The 15,752-nt window shown below is 51.6% G+C and overlaps 1 protein-coding gene across 1 annotated transcript; it reads right to left on the bottom strand.

Moving 5' to 3' along the window:
* Positions 1-925: 925 nt before the first annotated feature.
* Positions 926-14,855, bottom strand: LOC123503248 (serine/arginine repetitive matrix protein 2-like). The gene is given in 12 exon segments (XM_045252820.1): positions 926-1,222; positions 2,018-2,174; positions 2,526-2,754; positions 4,516-4,685; positions 5,108-5,292; positions 5,295-5,358; positions 6,401-6,655; positions 7,010-7,201; positions 8,047-10,771; positions 10,773-13,004; positions 13,286-13,658; positions 14,700-14,855. Coding segments are annotated over 11 exon segments (6,768 nt in total). The 5' UTR covers positions 13,585-13,658; positions 14,700-14,855; the 3' UTR covers positions 926-962.
* Positions 14,856-15,752: the final 897 nt, after the last annotated feature.

The raw sequence follows: 15,752 nt of genomic DNA on the forward strand, positions 1-15,752 counted from the left end.
CGGCTCTAAAAACTGGTACATTTTCACAAACATTGCCCAAACATTCCTTTCAACATGACACATTCCCTGACACACTCTGTAAGCCTTTTGCCTTTTGATACATTGATACATTGATACATTGATACATTCCATGACACACTGGGAACTCAATTTGTCACATTACAAAACCGCCGCGCCGTGAATTGTAAGCCTTTTGCCCTTGAAATTCGCCTTTTGCCTTTTAAATTCGCCTTTTGCCCTTTGAATTCGCCTTTTGCCTTTTGCCGAACACAAAATGGTGTCTACATCATTTTCTAGTGACCCACGCCAACCTACACCTCAACCGCCCCCCCCTCGGGAACTGAGACCCCCAATGAACCCCTCACTCTCATGGGTTGACGCCTATGCTACTACTACTACTACTACTACTACTACTACTACTACTACTACTACTACTACTACCACCACTACCACCCACCACCACCACCACCACCACCACACACAGTCAGAGAGAGAGAGAGAGAGAGAGAGAGAGTGTGTGTGTGTGTGTGTGTGTGTGAATCAAACTAAAAGTGACAATATTCAGTATTTTATTTTTTACACCTGAAGACAATTCAATAATAATAAAAATAACAACAATAATAATAATAATAATAATAATGAAAGTAATAACAATAATAATTCTTAACTTTATCTTTTTATTCCATGCCATTTATCTATAGTAATAATGATAATAATAATAATAATAATAATAATAATAATAATGATAATAATAATAACTACACATATCTTACACAAACTCAAACAGAAAGAGAGAGAGAGAGAGAGAGAGAGAGAGAGAGAGAGAGAGAGAGAGAGAGAGAGAGAGAGAGAGAGAGAGAACAGAAAAATAACACTAATTCTCTTTAAATTTATTCCTCCTATTCTCTCTCTCTCTCTCTCTCTCTCTCTCTCTCTCACAAACAATTCTTATTCCTTCCTCCTCACTCCTCCTTCCTCCTGGCTCCTGCTACTACTGCCACAGCTGCTGCTGGTGTTGTTGTTGTTGGTGCTGGGGGTGGTGGTGTTGGCAGGACGTACTGGAGGGGGGGTGTCTGGGCGGGGAGGGGCTGGGGGGAGTAGAGGGTGGTGTACACATAGCCAGGGTAGCCAAACACTCCACTGTTGGTGTTGCTGGGGGTGGTGGCACCCCCCCGACTAGGCACCACCAGCCCCCCGGGGAGCCCTGCCACCTGGTTGTATGCTGGGGGGACGGGGAGAAATGTAAGTATATTTTTGAGTGGATTCTTGTGTAATTTGTAATAGTAATGGTGGTACAGTGAAGAGGTGCGTTGTATGGTACACTATGGTACGGGTCAAGGGAGGGCAAAAATATGGTGCGATTTTATGGTACAGTTCTGGGGAGGGCAAAAATATGGTGCAATTTTATGGTATAGATCTGGAGGGGTAAAAAATATGGTGCAATATTATGGTACGGATCAGGAAGGGCAAAAATATGGTGCAATATTATGGTACGATATAAGGCCATATTCAGAAATGCCTTGACATTATTGACATTAGCAAGGTGTACCATTAGACCATTTTATTGACATCAGCAAGGGTGTATGGAGGGCACAAGATTAATGGCCACAGTCTTCACTATTTTAACCCCTTCAGTACTGGAACACATTTTTACCTTGAGTTTTGTGCACCATTAGACCATTTTATTGACATTAGCAAGGATGTATGGAGGGCACAAGATTAATGGCCATAGTCTTCACTATTTGAACACCCTACATGAGTTAGTGAAGCTGTAGAAAATCACCAAATAGTCACCAGAATGAATATGAAAATGCATCATACTACTGAAGGTGTTAATATGACTACTACTACTACTACTACTACTACTTTTACTGTTGTTATTATTAATTCAACTCTTGAAGTATCTGTTTCATTGAATAAATTAATAATAACAACAACAACAACAACAACAACAACAACAACAACAAACAACAATATTACTACTACTACTACTATTATAACCACCACCACCACTTACCATACTGGTGTTGGGAAGGCTGTGTGTATATAACTGCAGTGCCTGGAGCTGTGAAGGTGTAGTGGGTGTAGCCCGGGTATAACTTGAGGGCTGTGAAGGGGGGCGGTGACCCTGGGGGTGGCGGTGGGGAGTGGCCAGCCCCCTTGTCCCCTGTGTACTGTTCAAAGTGACACAGAGAGGGTTAGGTTAGGTTAGTTGTTCACCCTAACTGACTCTCTCTCTCTCTCTCTCTCTCTCTCTCTCTCCAAAAACACTACAAAACATACATTTTCTACCTAAAAACACTTAAGGAATCTCTCTCTCTCTCCCCCATCCCTATCTGTCTATGTCTGTCTGTCTGTCTCTCTCTCTCTCTCTCTCTCTCTCTCTCTCTCTCTCTCTCTCTCTCTCTCTCTCTCTCTCTCTCTCTCTCTCTCTCTCTCTCTCTCTCTCTCTCTCTCTCTCTCTCTCTCTCTCTCTCTCTCTCTCTCTCTCTCTCTCTCTCTCTCTCTCTCTCTCACACACTCACCAGCTTGATGGCCTTCACTTTCACCTTCCTCTTCTTCCTAAACTTCTTCTCCTTCTTCCTGGCGGTGGTGGCGGTGGTGGTGGTGGTGTTGGCGGTGGTGGTGGTGGTGGCAGCAGGGGAGGGAGGTGGTGGGGAGTGGATCTCCTCCCCTCCGCTGGGTGACGTGCCCTCCCCCGGCAACACTCCGTCCGCAAACTTCACTGCTTTGGGGCGGTAATCCTCACGGGACCTGGGAGAGTGTGGGAGAGTGAGTGAGAGTGATATAGAGCAAGGGAAAGTCAAGGGAGAGTCGCGAGAGAGTGAGGGAGAGCAAGGGAGAGTGTGTGAGTGATATAGAGCAAGGGAGAGTGAGTGAGAGTAAGAGAGAGTCTGGGAGAGTGATATAGAGCAAGGGAGAGTCAAGAGATTGAGGGAGAGCAAAGTAGAGTCAAGAGAGAGTGAGGGAGAGTTAGGAAGAGCAATGGAGTCAGGGAGAGTGAGTGGGAGCAAGGGAGAGTGAAGGGAGAGTGAGTGAGAGCAAGGAAGAGTCGAGAGAGAGTGAGGGAGAGTGTGTGAGTGATATAGAGTAAGGGAGAGTGAGTGAGAGCAAGGGAGAGTCAAGAGAGAGTGAGTGAGAGCAAGGGAGAGTGAGGGGGAGTTAGGGAGAGCAATGGAGAGTCAGGGAGAGTGAGTGAGAGCGAGGGAGAGTGTGTGAGTGAGTGAGTGAGAGCAAGGGAGAGTGTGTAAGTGATAAAGAGCAAGGAAGAGTGAGTGAGAGCAAGGGAGAGTGTGGGAGAGCGTGTGAGAGTGATATAGAGCAAGGGAGAGTGTGTGAGACTGATACAGAACAAGGGAGAGTGAAAGGAGAGTGTGTGAGAGTGATATAGAGCAAGGAAGAGTGAGTGAGAGTGATATAGAGCAAGGAAGAGTGAAGGGAGAGGGAGAGTGTGGGAGAGTGAGTGAGAGAGTGAGATAGAGCAGGAGAGGGAGAGTGTGAGACTGAGAGCAAGGGAGATAGAACAAGGAGCAAGGGAGTGTGTGAGAGTGATATAGAGCAAGGAAGAGTGAGTGAAAGCAAGGGAGAGTGTGACAGTGAGTAAGAGCAAGGGAGAGTGAAGAGAGAGCAAGGGAGAGTGAGTGAGAGCAAGGGAGAGTGAAGGGAGAACAAGGGAGAGTGAGATAGAGCAAGGGAGAGTGAGATAGAGCAAGGGAGAGTGAGATAGAGCATGGGAGAGTGAGTGAGAGCAAGGGAGAGTCAAGAGAGAGTGAGTGAGAGCAAGGGAGAGTGAGAGGGAGTTAGGGAGAGCAATGGAGAGTCAGGGAGAGAGGGAGAGCAAGGGAGAGTGTGTGAGTGAGTGAGTGAGAGCAAGGGAGAGTGTGTGAGTGATATAGAGCAAGGAAGAGTGAGTGAGAGCAAGGGAGAGTGTGGGAGAGCGTGTGAGAGTGATATAGAGCAAGGGAGAGTGTGTGAGACTGATATAGAACAAGGGAGAGTGAAGGGAGAGTGTGTGAGAGTGATATAGAGCAAGGAAGAGTGAGTGAGAGTGTGGGAGAGCGTGTGAGAGTGATATAGAGCAAGGGAGAGTGTGTGAGACTGATATAGAACAAGGGAGAGTGTGAGAGTGATATAGAGCAAGGAAGAGTGAGTGAGAGCAAGGGAGAGCAAGGGAGAGTGAGTGAGAGCAAGGGAGAGTGAAGGGAGAACAAGGGAGAGTGTGAGAGCAAGGGAGAATGTGGGAGAGTGAGATAGAGCAAGGGAGAGTGAGATAGAGCAAGGGAGAGTGAGTGAGAGCAAGGGAGAGTGAAGGGAAAGTGAGAGAGAGTAAGGGATAGTGTGTGAGAGCAAAGGAGAGTCAGGAAGAGTCAAGGAGAGTCAGGGAGTGTGAGGGAGAGGCAGAATAAGGTGAAACAGAGAGAGAGAGAGAGAGAGAGAGAGAGAGAGAGAGAGAGTGAGAGAGTGAGAGTGAGCATAAGTGAGTGAGTGAGTGAGAGTGAGGGGGGGGGGGCTCACCTGTAGGAGGGGCTCATGAGGATGCCCTTGTCAGCAGGAGGAAGAGCAACAGGCAGCAACCTCTTCTTCTTCCTCAGCCTGGCCTCTTCCTCGTCCTCCTCCTCGTCTTCCTCCTCCACCTCGTAGTCCGGCACAGGTGACCCGACCACCGGCACCTCCGACATGGCCTCCTGCGGGGTCAGGGTCAGGTCAGTGTCTGTATGTACGTGTCTCAATGCTTCACCCTATGTGTGGATTGTAAATGTTTTGTCAAGAATGATTTTTATTTTGTTTATTTAATTATTACTACTACTGCTGCTACTGTTACTGCTGCTGCTACTACTGCTACTACTACTACTATTCTGCTGCTGCTACTGCTACTGCTACTACTATACTGCTACTGCTATTACTACTGCTGCTACTACTACTGATGCTACTGCTACTGCTATTACTACTACTGCTACTGCTACTGCTACTACTACTACTACTGCTACTGCTACTGCTACTATACTGCTGCTACTACTGCTGCTACTACTACTACTACTACTACTACTACTACTACTACTACTACTACTACTACTACTACTACTACTACTACTACCACCACATTTACCCTAAACAGCACTTCATCCTCCGTATCAGACGACGGCCTCTCTCCCTCCTGCTGTTGTTGTTGTTGTTGTTGCTGCAGTTGTTGTTGTAGCAGGATGAGTCTTTTCCTCTCCCTCTCCCTGTGCCGGGCCTCTCTCCTTGCCTCCCTCTCCCTCCTCCTCCTCTCCTTCCTCTCCCTCCTCTCTGTTTCTCTCTCTCTCTCCCGGCCGCTGCGATCTCTGGGTCAATCTCTTCACTCATGGCTGGGATTTGCTGCAGAGGGAGAGTGAGAGTGAGTGAGAGGGAGAGGGGTAACAGTGAGAGTGAGAGAGAGAGTGAGTGAGTTAGAGGGATAACAGTGACTGAGAGAGAGAGAGAGGAGTGAGTGAGTGAGTGAGAGGAGAGTGAGAGGGGTAACAGTGAGTCAAAGAGAGAGGGAGAGTGAGTGAGTGAGAGGGATAACATTGAGAATGATGGAGAGGGAGAGGGAGAGTGAGAGGGGTAACAGTGAGAGTGAGAGAGGGAGAGTGAAAGTGAGTGAGTGAGGGGGGTGAAAGTGAGTGAGTGAGAGAGTGAGGGTTAACAGTGAGAGTGAGAGAGAAGGGTTAAGAGAGAGGGAGAGTGGGAGGGAGAGTGATTGAATGAGAGAGAAGGAAGGATTAAGAGTGAAAGAGGGAGAGTGAGTGTGAGAGTGAGAGTGTGACAGTGAAGGGATAAGAGTGATAGTGAGAGGGGTAACAGTGAGAGAGAGTGAGTGAGAGTGAAGGGGTAAGAGTGATAGTGAGAGTGAGAGGGAAGAGGTAAGAGTAATTGTCAAAAGAAAGAAAATAAACAAGTAGATAACATCTCTCTCTCACACACACACACATTCTCTCTCTCTCTCTCTCTTTCAAAACATACACAAACACACGCACCCACACCCACACACACACACATTCTCTCTCTCTCTCTTTCAAAACATACACACACACACACATTCTCTCTCTCTCTCTCTACTTACAAACATACACACACACACACACACACCACGTAGTGTAGTGGTTAGCATGCTTGAGTCACAATCGAGAGGCCCGGGTTTGAGTCCCGATAAGCGGTGAGGCAAATGGGCAAGCCTCTTAATGTGTTCACCTAGCAGTAAATAGGTACAGGATGTAATTGGAGGGGTTGTGGCCTCGCTGTCTCGGTGTGTGTTGTGTGTTGTGTGTTGATGTGGTCTCAGCCCTACCCGAAGATCGGTCTATGAGCTCTGAGCTCATTCCGTAATGGGGAAGACTGGCTGGGTGACCAGCAGGCGACCGAGGTGAATTACACACACCTGCTGGAGGAGAGATATAAGGCGTGCAACAGGCAACCCCGGCGTGTGTCCTGCCCCGCCACTCCCCGCCAGGACTGGGGCGGGGCAGGACGGGGCGATGGGTGGCTGGCTGGCTGTCACAGGGACCGGGGTCTTGGACGGGGCAGGAACTGGGGCAGGGGTTGGGGGAGAGCTGGGGACCCCGACCATTTGCATGACACCCCCGACTCCAACGATTTCTGGGGCCAAAACTTGCATGTTGTCCGCTGGCACTACCTGCAAAGGGGGGGTGGATTAGTAGTAGTAGTAGTAGTTAGCTGTAGAAATTGTTACTATTATTATTATTATTATTTAGTAGTAGAAGTAGTAGTAATAGTAGTTGTAGTAATAGTGTAGTAGTATTAGTAGTAGTAGTAGTAGTAGTAGTAGAAGTTACTTGTAAAAATTATTATTATTATTATTATTATTATTATTATTATTATTATTAGTAGTAGTAGTAGTAGTAGTAGTAGTAGTTAAAGTTATTATACTACTACTACTACTATTATTATTATTATTATTATTATTAGTAGTAGTAGTAGTAGCAGTAGCAGTAGTAGTAACAGTAGCAGTAGTAGTAGTTGTGTGTACCTGTATAACATTGCCAGCCTGGACCATCATGGGGCAATGGGGCTGCGGGGCGGAGGCATCTTGGGGCAACACCTGTAGCATATTCCCCACCTGTATGACCCGGGAAGTGGTGGTGGCAGTTGTGGTGGTGGTGGTGGTGGCAGTGGTGGTGGTGGTGTCACTGCCCTCTGGACGCTCATACTGGTACTGGAACTGTTGGGGGGAGCAGAGATTGAGGGGGGTGAGTTTTGTGGTGTTGAGTGTGTGTTTTATGGTGTTTTGTGGTGTTGTGAGTGTGTTTTGTGGTGTTGTGAATTTATTTTGGGTGTTGTGAGTATGTTTTGTGGTGTTGTGAGTGTGTTTTGTGGTGTTGTGTGGGATTTGGGTGTTGTGAATGTGTTGTGTGTTATTGTATCTGGTGTTTTATGGTGTTGTGAGTGTGTTTTGTTGTGTTTTATGGTTTTGTGTGGGGTTTGGGTATTGTGAGTGTGTTTTGGTGGTTTTGTGGTGTTGTGAGCATATTTTGTGGTGTTGTGAGTGTGCTTTGTTGTGTTGTGTGGTGTTTAAATGGTAAAATTTGTTAGATTTTAATTAATTAATTTATCTTATTACATATTTTGTGTGTGTGTGTGTGTGTGTGTGTGTGTTTCACTGTTTGATCTGCTGCAGTCTCTGACGAGACAGCCAGACATTACCCTACGGAACGAGCTCAGAGCTCATTATTTCCGATCTTGGGATAGACCTGAGACCAGGCACACACCACACACCGGGACAACAAGGTCACAACTCCTCGATTTACATCCCGTACCTACTCACTGCTAGGTGAACAGTGAACACTGAACACTGCTAGGTGAACAGTGAACAGTGAACAGTGAACAGGGGCTACACGTCAAAGGAGACACACCCAAATATCTCCACCCGGCCGGGGAATCGAACCCTGGTCCTCTGGCTTGTGAAGCCACCGCTCTAACCACTGAGCTACCGGGCGTGTGTGTGTGTGTGTGTGTGTGTGTGTGTGTGTGTGTGTGTGTGTGTGTGTGTGTGTGTGTGTGTCTCACCTGTTGTGGCTGTGCAGGGTAAGGCCAGCTGTACACCTGCTGCTGCTGCTGCTGCTGCTGCTGCTGTAGGTGGAGGCCGTGCTCGCGCCGCAGCCTCTCGTCCAGCGTGGGGCGGCGGGGTGAGGCCCCACGGGGAGATGGGGGCGTGGCAGCATCCCTGGCTGGGGTGGGGCTGGGTCTGGGGTGGTGTGGGGCAGGTGTGGTGGCAGGTGGGGGACGGGGCGGTGGCGGGGCAGTGGCAGTGGCGGCAGACAGCTCTGAGTCACTGATGGTGGAGTCTGCGTCAGTCTTGAGTGGCGCGGTGTCCCCTGCCGAGCCCCGCCGGTACCGGGCCTCACCCTGCCCTGCCTTGGGGCTGTGGTGGTGGTGGTGACCTGCCTCCCACTCCCATGCTGCCCCGCTCCAGCCCCGCTGCTCGTAGGGGTACGCCTCGCCACGCAGGGAGGGGGAGGGTGAACGGCGGGGGGACCTGAGCCCCGGGGAGCGGCGTGGGGAGCGGCCCCGGCCTGGAGAGGAGCGGCGACCAGGGGGAGGAGAGCGGCGCCCTGGAGAGCGGGCCCCACGGCGGGGTGAGCGTGCAGGGCTCCAGCGGTCCCGGGGCGGGGGTGTGTAGTGGTGCTGGTGCTGGTATCGGGGGCTGCGCCAACCAGTGGGGCTGGTGCGGCGCCCTGCCCCAGGGCTCCAGGGAGGGCTGCGGGAGAATGGAGGGCTGAGGCTGCTGCGGTACTGTCCCGGGGGACTGTGGTACTGACGGTGGTCTTGGGGAGGGGAGCCCTCTGGGGTGTGGCGGCCGGTGCGCCCCGGGTAGTGGTCAGAGGGCGAGGTGGGGAAGCGCTGGGTGTCCGGGGGCAGCTCTGGGGTGTGTGGGCCGTGGTGGTAGGAGCGGGGTGGACTGCGTGAGGGGGAGTGGCGGGCAGGGCTGGAGTCATGGTGGGGGGCATAACGCTCCTCACGGGGCGGGGGTGAGGGGGAGGTGGGGCTGTGGTAGCGGCGGGGCAGTGGTGAGCGGCGGTCCCTGCTTCCCTTGGTTTGGCGGGGCGGGGTCTTGGCCAGCCTTCCACCCCGCCTGCTGCGACGTGTGTCAGGGCTGCCTGCCCCAGGCTTCCTGCGGCGGCGGGGTGACCAGCTGCGGGAGCGGGAGTCCCGAGTACGGCGGGGCGACCGCGATTTGGGAGAGGCACGACGGGGACTGGCGCCCCGCGGTGGTGAGCGGCTGTGTAGGGGTGAGGCGGGGCGGCCCCGGCCGGGGGACTTAGCCTTATGTGGTGAGCGGCCCCGGGGAGGAGGGGAGCGGTTCTTGTAAGGGCTGCGGGCACGCACAGGGGAGCGGCCCCGCGGGGGTGTCCTGCCCCTGGTAGGGCTCTTGCCACGAGGTACAGGTGAGCGGGCCCTGGGTGGGGGCGTCCTGCTGCGGAGCGGGGAGCGGGGCCTGGCTTGGTGGCGGCGGGGACGAGGCGAGCGCCCCCTCTCGCTGGAGGAGTCCCGGGGTGGTGAGCGGTCCTTGGCAGGGCTGGGGCGGGGTGGTGACTTGTGGCGGGTGGCAGGAGACCTGGGGCGGGGCAGGTGGCGTGGGGAGCGGGAGCGGGACCTGAGCGAGGCACGCTCCCTCGGGGCAGGTGAGGCGGGGGGCAGTGTCTCCTGAGGGTGGGCGGGGCTGTCTTGGGGCAGGTGGTCCTGGGGCGAGACTGGGGAAGGTGGTTGTTGCGGGGAGTGTTGTGGGTGTGTTGTGGTGGGGTGGGGCTGTTGTGCCGGCAGGGCCAGGCTGGGGAGCTCCTCATCATCACTGTCGTGACCCCCTGGGGGGACCCGTGCCTCCTCCTCCTCCTCCTCTTCCTGGGGCAGGAAGCCCTTCAGGTCTGGGCGGGGCAGGCGCAGCGCACCCTTGGCCCCGAGTCTGAAGGTGATGGGGCCGGGACGGGCAGGGCGCAGACCTCCTCCTCCTCCTCCCCCTGCCCCAGCCTCCACCCCTTCAACCCACTGTGTCTTCTCTTGGCGGGGCGAGGCTGGCTGGGGCGGGGCGTCCAGGCGGGAGGTTGGGACAGGAATGGCGGAGTGGGGCAGCAGCACAATGGGGGGCAGGGGCACCTCCCGGGGCGGCGGCGAGGGAGGGAGGGACTCCTCCCTTGTGGCAGGGCTATGAGGTGGCTGCACTGGGGTTGGGGCAGGGCGTGGCAGTGGTGGCGGGGCTTCCTCTCTGGATGGCGGGAGCGGGGCAGGCTTGGTGACGGGGGGCATGGGGATGTTGGTGATGTCCGGGGTAGGTGGGGGAATGGGTATGGCATCCAGGGTGTGAGTGTCTGGGCGGGGTGGGGTGGGTGGGGCGGAGGAGGAGGAGCAGGAGGAGAGGGACATGTTGGAGGGGCTGTACCTCTCACTCTCCGGGGCAGGATATGGAATATCCTCTAAATTGAACATCTTTGCCCCGGATGCCCCGCTGGAGGAGTCTGGGGTCAGGTCATAGTACCCAGACGTATCACTGGCCGGGTCGCTCCTCCCTTGCCCCGAGCTGCCCCGCAATGCCCCGGATTTTGTACTTATTTCTCGGTTTTCTGCCCCGACTGACTCATTCTCCCATTTCTCCGCCCTTCGTTCTGCCCCGCCCCGGTAACCCCGCCCCATGGGAAGCTCGGGGGAGGAAACCGGGGATGGGGCCTCCTCTTCCTCTTCTTCTTCCTCTTCCTCCTCTTCTTCCAGTCTTCTTGGGGGAGTGTAAGAAGGACTATCATCTATTTCGGAGTCCCTGGTATATCTTCTCTCCTCCTCCTCCTCCTCCTCTTCCTCTTCCTCCTCCTCCTCTTTCTCTTCTTCCTTGAGATAATGCGTTTATCCTCCTCCTCCTCCTCCTCCTCCTCCTCCTCCTCCTCCTCCTCCTCTCCTCTTCCTCTTCCTCCTCCTCCTCTCCATCACTAATTTGAATATATTCCTGTTTCTTCTTCCTCCTCTTATACCTCTCCTCCTCCTCCTCCTCTTCCTCCTCCTCCTCCATTTGTACAGGGGAAGATATGGAACTCTCGCTACTCTTCCTCTTCCTCTTGATCCTCTTCCTCTCCTTCTCCTTCCTCCTCTTCTTCATGTCCTTCTTCGCCTTCTTCCTCGCCCTCTTCTCCAGCTTCCTCTGCCTCCTCTTCTCTTTCTTCATTTGCTTCTTCCTCCTCTTTTCCAGGGTCTTCTGTTCCTTCTTCTCCTCTTCCTCTTCCTCTCTCATTCTCTTCCTTCTCTCTTCCTCCTCTTCTCTGATTTTCATGTAATCTTCTTTGTGTGGTATGGATTTGATGTCTCTCTTGTGTCTTCCTTCCTCCGCTTCCTCCTCCTCCTCTTCCTTCTTCTTCTCCTCCTCTCCTCCTCCTCCTCCATCAACCATTAATAGGAAGGCTTCATATTCTTCATTCAGACAATCAGAGAAGACTTTAGCTTCACTCTTCTCCTCCAAGTTGGTCTTCTTCTCCTCCTCCTCCTCGTCCTCTTCCTCGTCCTCTTCTTCCTTCATCTGTACCTCCTCCTCCTCCTCCTCCTCCTCCTCTTCTTCTTCTTCTTCCAAATTCTTCAACTTAATACTTTCCTCTTCCTCCTCCTCCTCCTCCTCTTCTTCCTCCTCTTCCTCCTCCCACTTTGACTTCGACTTACGAGTGGGTTGCTTGAGGCGGGGCGGAGATATGGCCGGGGCAGGGGGTGAGGTCGGGGCAGGAGCCGGGGCAGAGGCTGGGGCAGGGGCTGACTCTGGGACTGTGGTAGACTGCAATGTGTAGTCCAGCCAGTGGTCCAGCTCAGGGTACCAGTGGGTGTGTGTGGGCGAGGCTTGGGGGAGGTGGTAGGCTGGCGAGGCAGGCGGGGCGGCCCAGAATGCCTGTAGGGTGGGCCATTCCTCCGGGTGGTAGTGGCGGATCTCCAGCCGGGAGAAGAAATGAGAACGGAACTTTGTGGAATTAATGGCAAATGAGATGCTGGGACGGGCAGTGGTGTAGCGGACCAAGCTGGCGGGGTACTCCTTCTCCGCCCCGTTCAGAGCCTTGGCACGGATGGGGTACATCATCTTGAGGTCCCTGAACACTGCCCCGCCCCGCGCCCCACGGTTCTGCCTCCTCATCTGGTCACGACGGACTTGCCTCACCAACTCAAAATCAAACTTCTCATTTTTAAACTCCCTCCAGGACCGGGGCACTCGTCGCGGGCGTTTCCGGGGCTCCTCCTTCACCGGGGCGGCATCTGCAGGTGCCTTGGGGTCCTGCGGGGCCTGCGTGTCGGAGCGTCGGTCCTTGTCCTTGGTGCGTGTGGGTCTGTGGTGGTGGCGGTGGTGTTGGTGGTGTTGGTGGTGCTTGCTGTGCCGAGCCTCGTACTGCTCCAGACGGACCTTCATGGAACGGCCCTTGGTCTCAAAGCGCCGCAGCTCCTCGGGGTTGTCCAGCAGCTTGGCGATCGGGGCCAGTCCGGGGCCATACGGGTTGAAGATGATGTTTTTCAGCCCCAGCGCTTGTTTGAGTCGGGACTCCTCGTCGCGGATCTGCTCAATAATAGACACTTTCTCCTCCTTCTTCTTCTTCTTCATCCCACCCCCGCCCCCTACACCACCCGCGGGGCCCTTCTTCACGTCGTCGTCCCCGGGCAAGGCAGAGCTGGCGGCGGGGCGGGGCGTCTTGGCCAGCGTGAACGACGACACCTTCATCGTCTTCCCGGAGAACGCCAGTAGTCGCTTCTTGGCCTCCTTGCTCCCCAGCAGCTTGGTCACCCCCCCAAACCCGCCCTTACCTCCCCCTGGCAGTGGTGGGGGCAGCGGGGCCAGGGCCGGGACACCACCACCGGCTGGGGTGGTGGCAGTGGTGGTGCTAGTGGTTGTGGTGGTGGTAGAGGTGGTGGTGGTGGTGAGAGGCAGCAGAGGGGGTTTGGTGGTGAGCGGGGTAGCTGCGGGGCTTGGGGCAGGGGGGGTGTCATCATCATCAGCAGTCACACGGCTGGGAGAGTACCTGCCAGTGACACACAGTCAGACACACAAACAAACAAACTAACAATGAAATACAAAAATATACTGTAAAAATATTAATTATTATCATCATTATTATTATTATCATTATCATCATCATCATTATTATCATTACTATTATCATTATTATTGGGATTATCATTATTATTATCATTATCATCATTATTGTTATCATTACTATTATCATTACTATTATCATTATCATCATTATTATTATCACTATTACCATCATCATCATCATCATCACAACACACACACACACACCTCTCGGCAGGCGGGGTGGGGATCACTTGCCCCACCCCGCTGGTCGGCATCCTGGTGAAGAGTGGCATGGGTCCAGGGCCATGGTGGCGGGGCGGGGGAGGTCCCAGGAATGGGGGTGGGTGAGAGAAGACTGGCGGGGGTAGGGAGAGGTTTGGCGGTGGTCCGGGGGGCAGCATGATCTGTGGGGGCTGTGTGGGGCGGGGCATGAGTGGGGCGCCCCGCAGAATAGGGGGTGGGGGGCCCTGTCTGCTCCCCATCCCCCCCGGCAAGGGTATTTCATCCGGAAGGGGGATGTTCATTGTCGGGGCGGGTGGTGTCTCCAGTAAGGTCGGGGCGGGGTGAGGTGGGGCAGCTCAGGTCCCACAATGCAATCCTGCAATGCCAAACATATATTGAAGCATGTGTGTGTGTGTGTGTGTGTGTGTGTGTGTGTGTGTGTGTATATGAAGGGACCACAAACCTTCATGAGTGACTCTTCTCTCTCTCTCTCTCTGTGTATGTGTCTGTGTGAAGGGACCACAGACCTTCATGAGTGCCTCTTTCTCTCTCTCTGTGTATATATATGTGAGAAGGGACCACAAATCTTCATGAGTGACTGTCTTCCTCCCTCCCCTCTCTCTCTCTCTCCTAACCAAACCTGTCAGTGTCACAAATAGTTTAACAATAACTTAAGGAAACACAAACTTTATCTATTTGCCAGCCAGTCAGTCAGTCAGCCAGCCAGCCAGCCAGTCAGTCATTTAGCCAACCACTCAGCCAGCCAGTCAGTCACTCGACCAGTTATCCAACAGCCAGTCAGTCACTCAGTCATTTATCCACCCAGGCAGTCAGTCAGTCAGTCACTCAGCCAGTTATCCACCCAGCCAGCAAGCCAGTTATCCACCCAGCCAGCAAGCCAGTCAGTCATTCAGTCACTCAGCCAGTTATCCACCCAGCCAGTCAGTCACTCAGCCAGTTATCCACCCAGCCAGCAAGCCAGTCACTCAGCCAGTTATCCACCCAGCCAGTCAGTCATTCAGTCACTCAGCCAGCAAGCCAGTCACTCAGCCAGTTATCCACCCAGCCAGCAAGCCAGTCAGTCACTCAGCCAGTTATCCACCCAGCCAGTCAGTCATTCAGTCACTCAGCCAGTTATCCACCCAGCCAGCAAGCCAGTCACTCAGCCAGTTATCCACCCAGCCAGCAAGCCAGTCAGTCATTCAGTCACTCAGCCAGTTATCCACCCAGCCGGCCAGTCACCCAGTTACCCACCCAGCCAGCCAGTCAGTCACTCAGTCAGGTATCTATCCATCCACATAGCCAGTCAGTCAGTTAGCCGGTCATCCAGTCAGTGCCGCGTCCCTATCACCACCACCACCACCACCACCTTGAATTTCCCTCACTCCACGCCAATCTCCAGCGCTGTTTCCCTCACCGTGTCCTCTTGACCAGGGAAATATGAGTGTGGCAGTATTTCTATCGCTGTGTGTGGCGTGCTGTGGCGCTGGCCTTCACATTTCCATCGCCGCCAGCACATGTATCTCTCACAGCCACAGCCACGGCGCCTCCATCTTGCTCCACTGTTTATGTCGCCTGCCTGAACCACGATAATCTTAATTTCTTGTTATTTTATTTATTTATTTGTTTGTGTATTTATTTATTTCATTTTATTGTTTATATTTATTAGTTTGTTTATCTGTACGTTTTATTATCGCCTGGCATTATTTATCTATTTATTTTATCTATTCGTGTATATTTCTCTGTTTCATCTTTATTTTCATTTTAATTTCTTTTATTTATATTTATTTTTGTATTTCTAACATTTTTTTACTATATTTTGCCATTTATCTATTTATTTATCTATTTACTTATTTTCTTTATATTTATCTATCTAATTTTTTTCTCATATTAATTTATTTTGTTCATATTTACTAGTTTTTACATTTGATCTATCTTTTATTGCTACTTATTCATTCCTTTATCCATTCCTACCTTTATTAACACTTTTATGACTATTTTTTCATTTATTTATTTATTTTGTTTATATTTACAAGATATTTTTGCATTTTTATCTATTTTTCTATATTTTTTTTCGCCTTTGGTACGAGAATCTTAATTTTATGACTATTTATTTATTTATTTATTTATTTTGTTTATATTTAATAGATATTTTTGCATTTTTATCAATTTTTCTATATTTTTTTCGCCTTTGGTACGAGAATCTTAATTTTATGACTATTTATTTATTTATTTATTTATTTTGTTTATATTTACTTAGTTTTTTTTCCAGTATCTATTTTATTTTGCTTTATTGACACACATTGCCAATTATCTATTTATTTTTAATCTATTTTTAAATTTATTTTAGTTAGTGTTTGTGAAGCTTTTACCAGACCACCAAATACTGGCCACAATACACCTTTACATTGACTTCACCTTAAAATAACTAAATAATAGATAAATAGAATAAATATATCAATAATAATAA

Source organism: Portunus trituberculatus, chromosome 2 (assembly GCF_017591435.1).
Source record: "Portunus trituberculatus isolate SZX2019 chromosome 2, ASM1759143v1, whole genome shotgun sequence".
NCBI classification, from domain to species: domain Eukaryota; kingdom Metazoa; phylum Arthropoda; class Malacostraca; order Decapoda; family Portunidae; genus Portunus; species Portunus trituberculatus.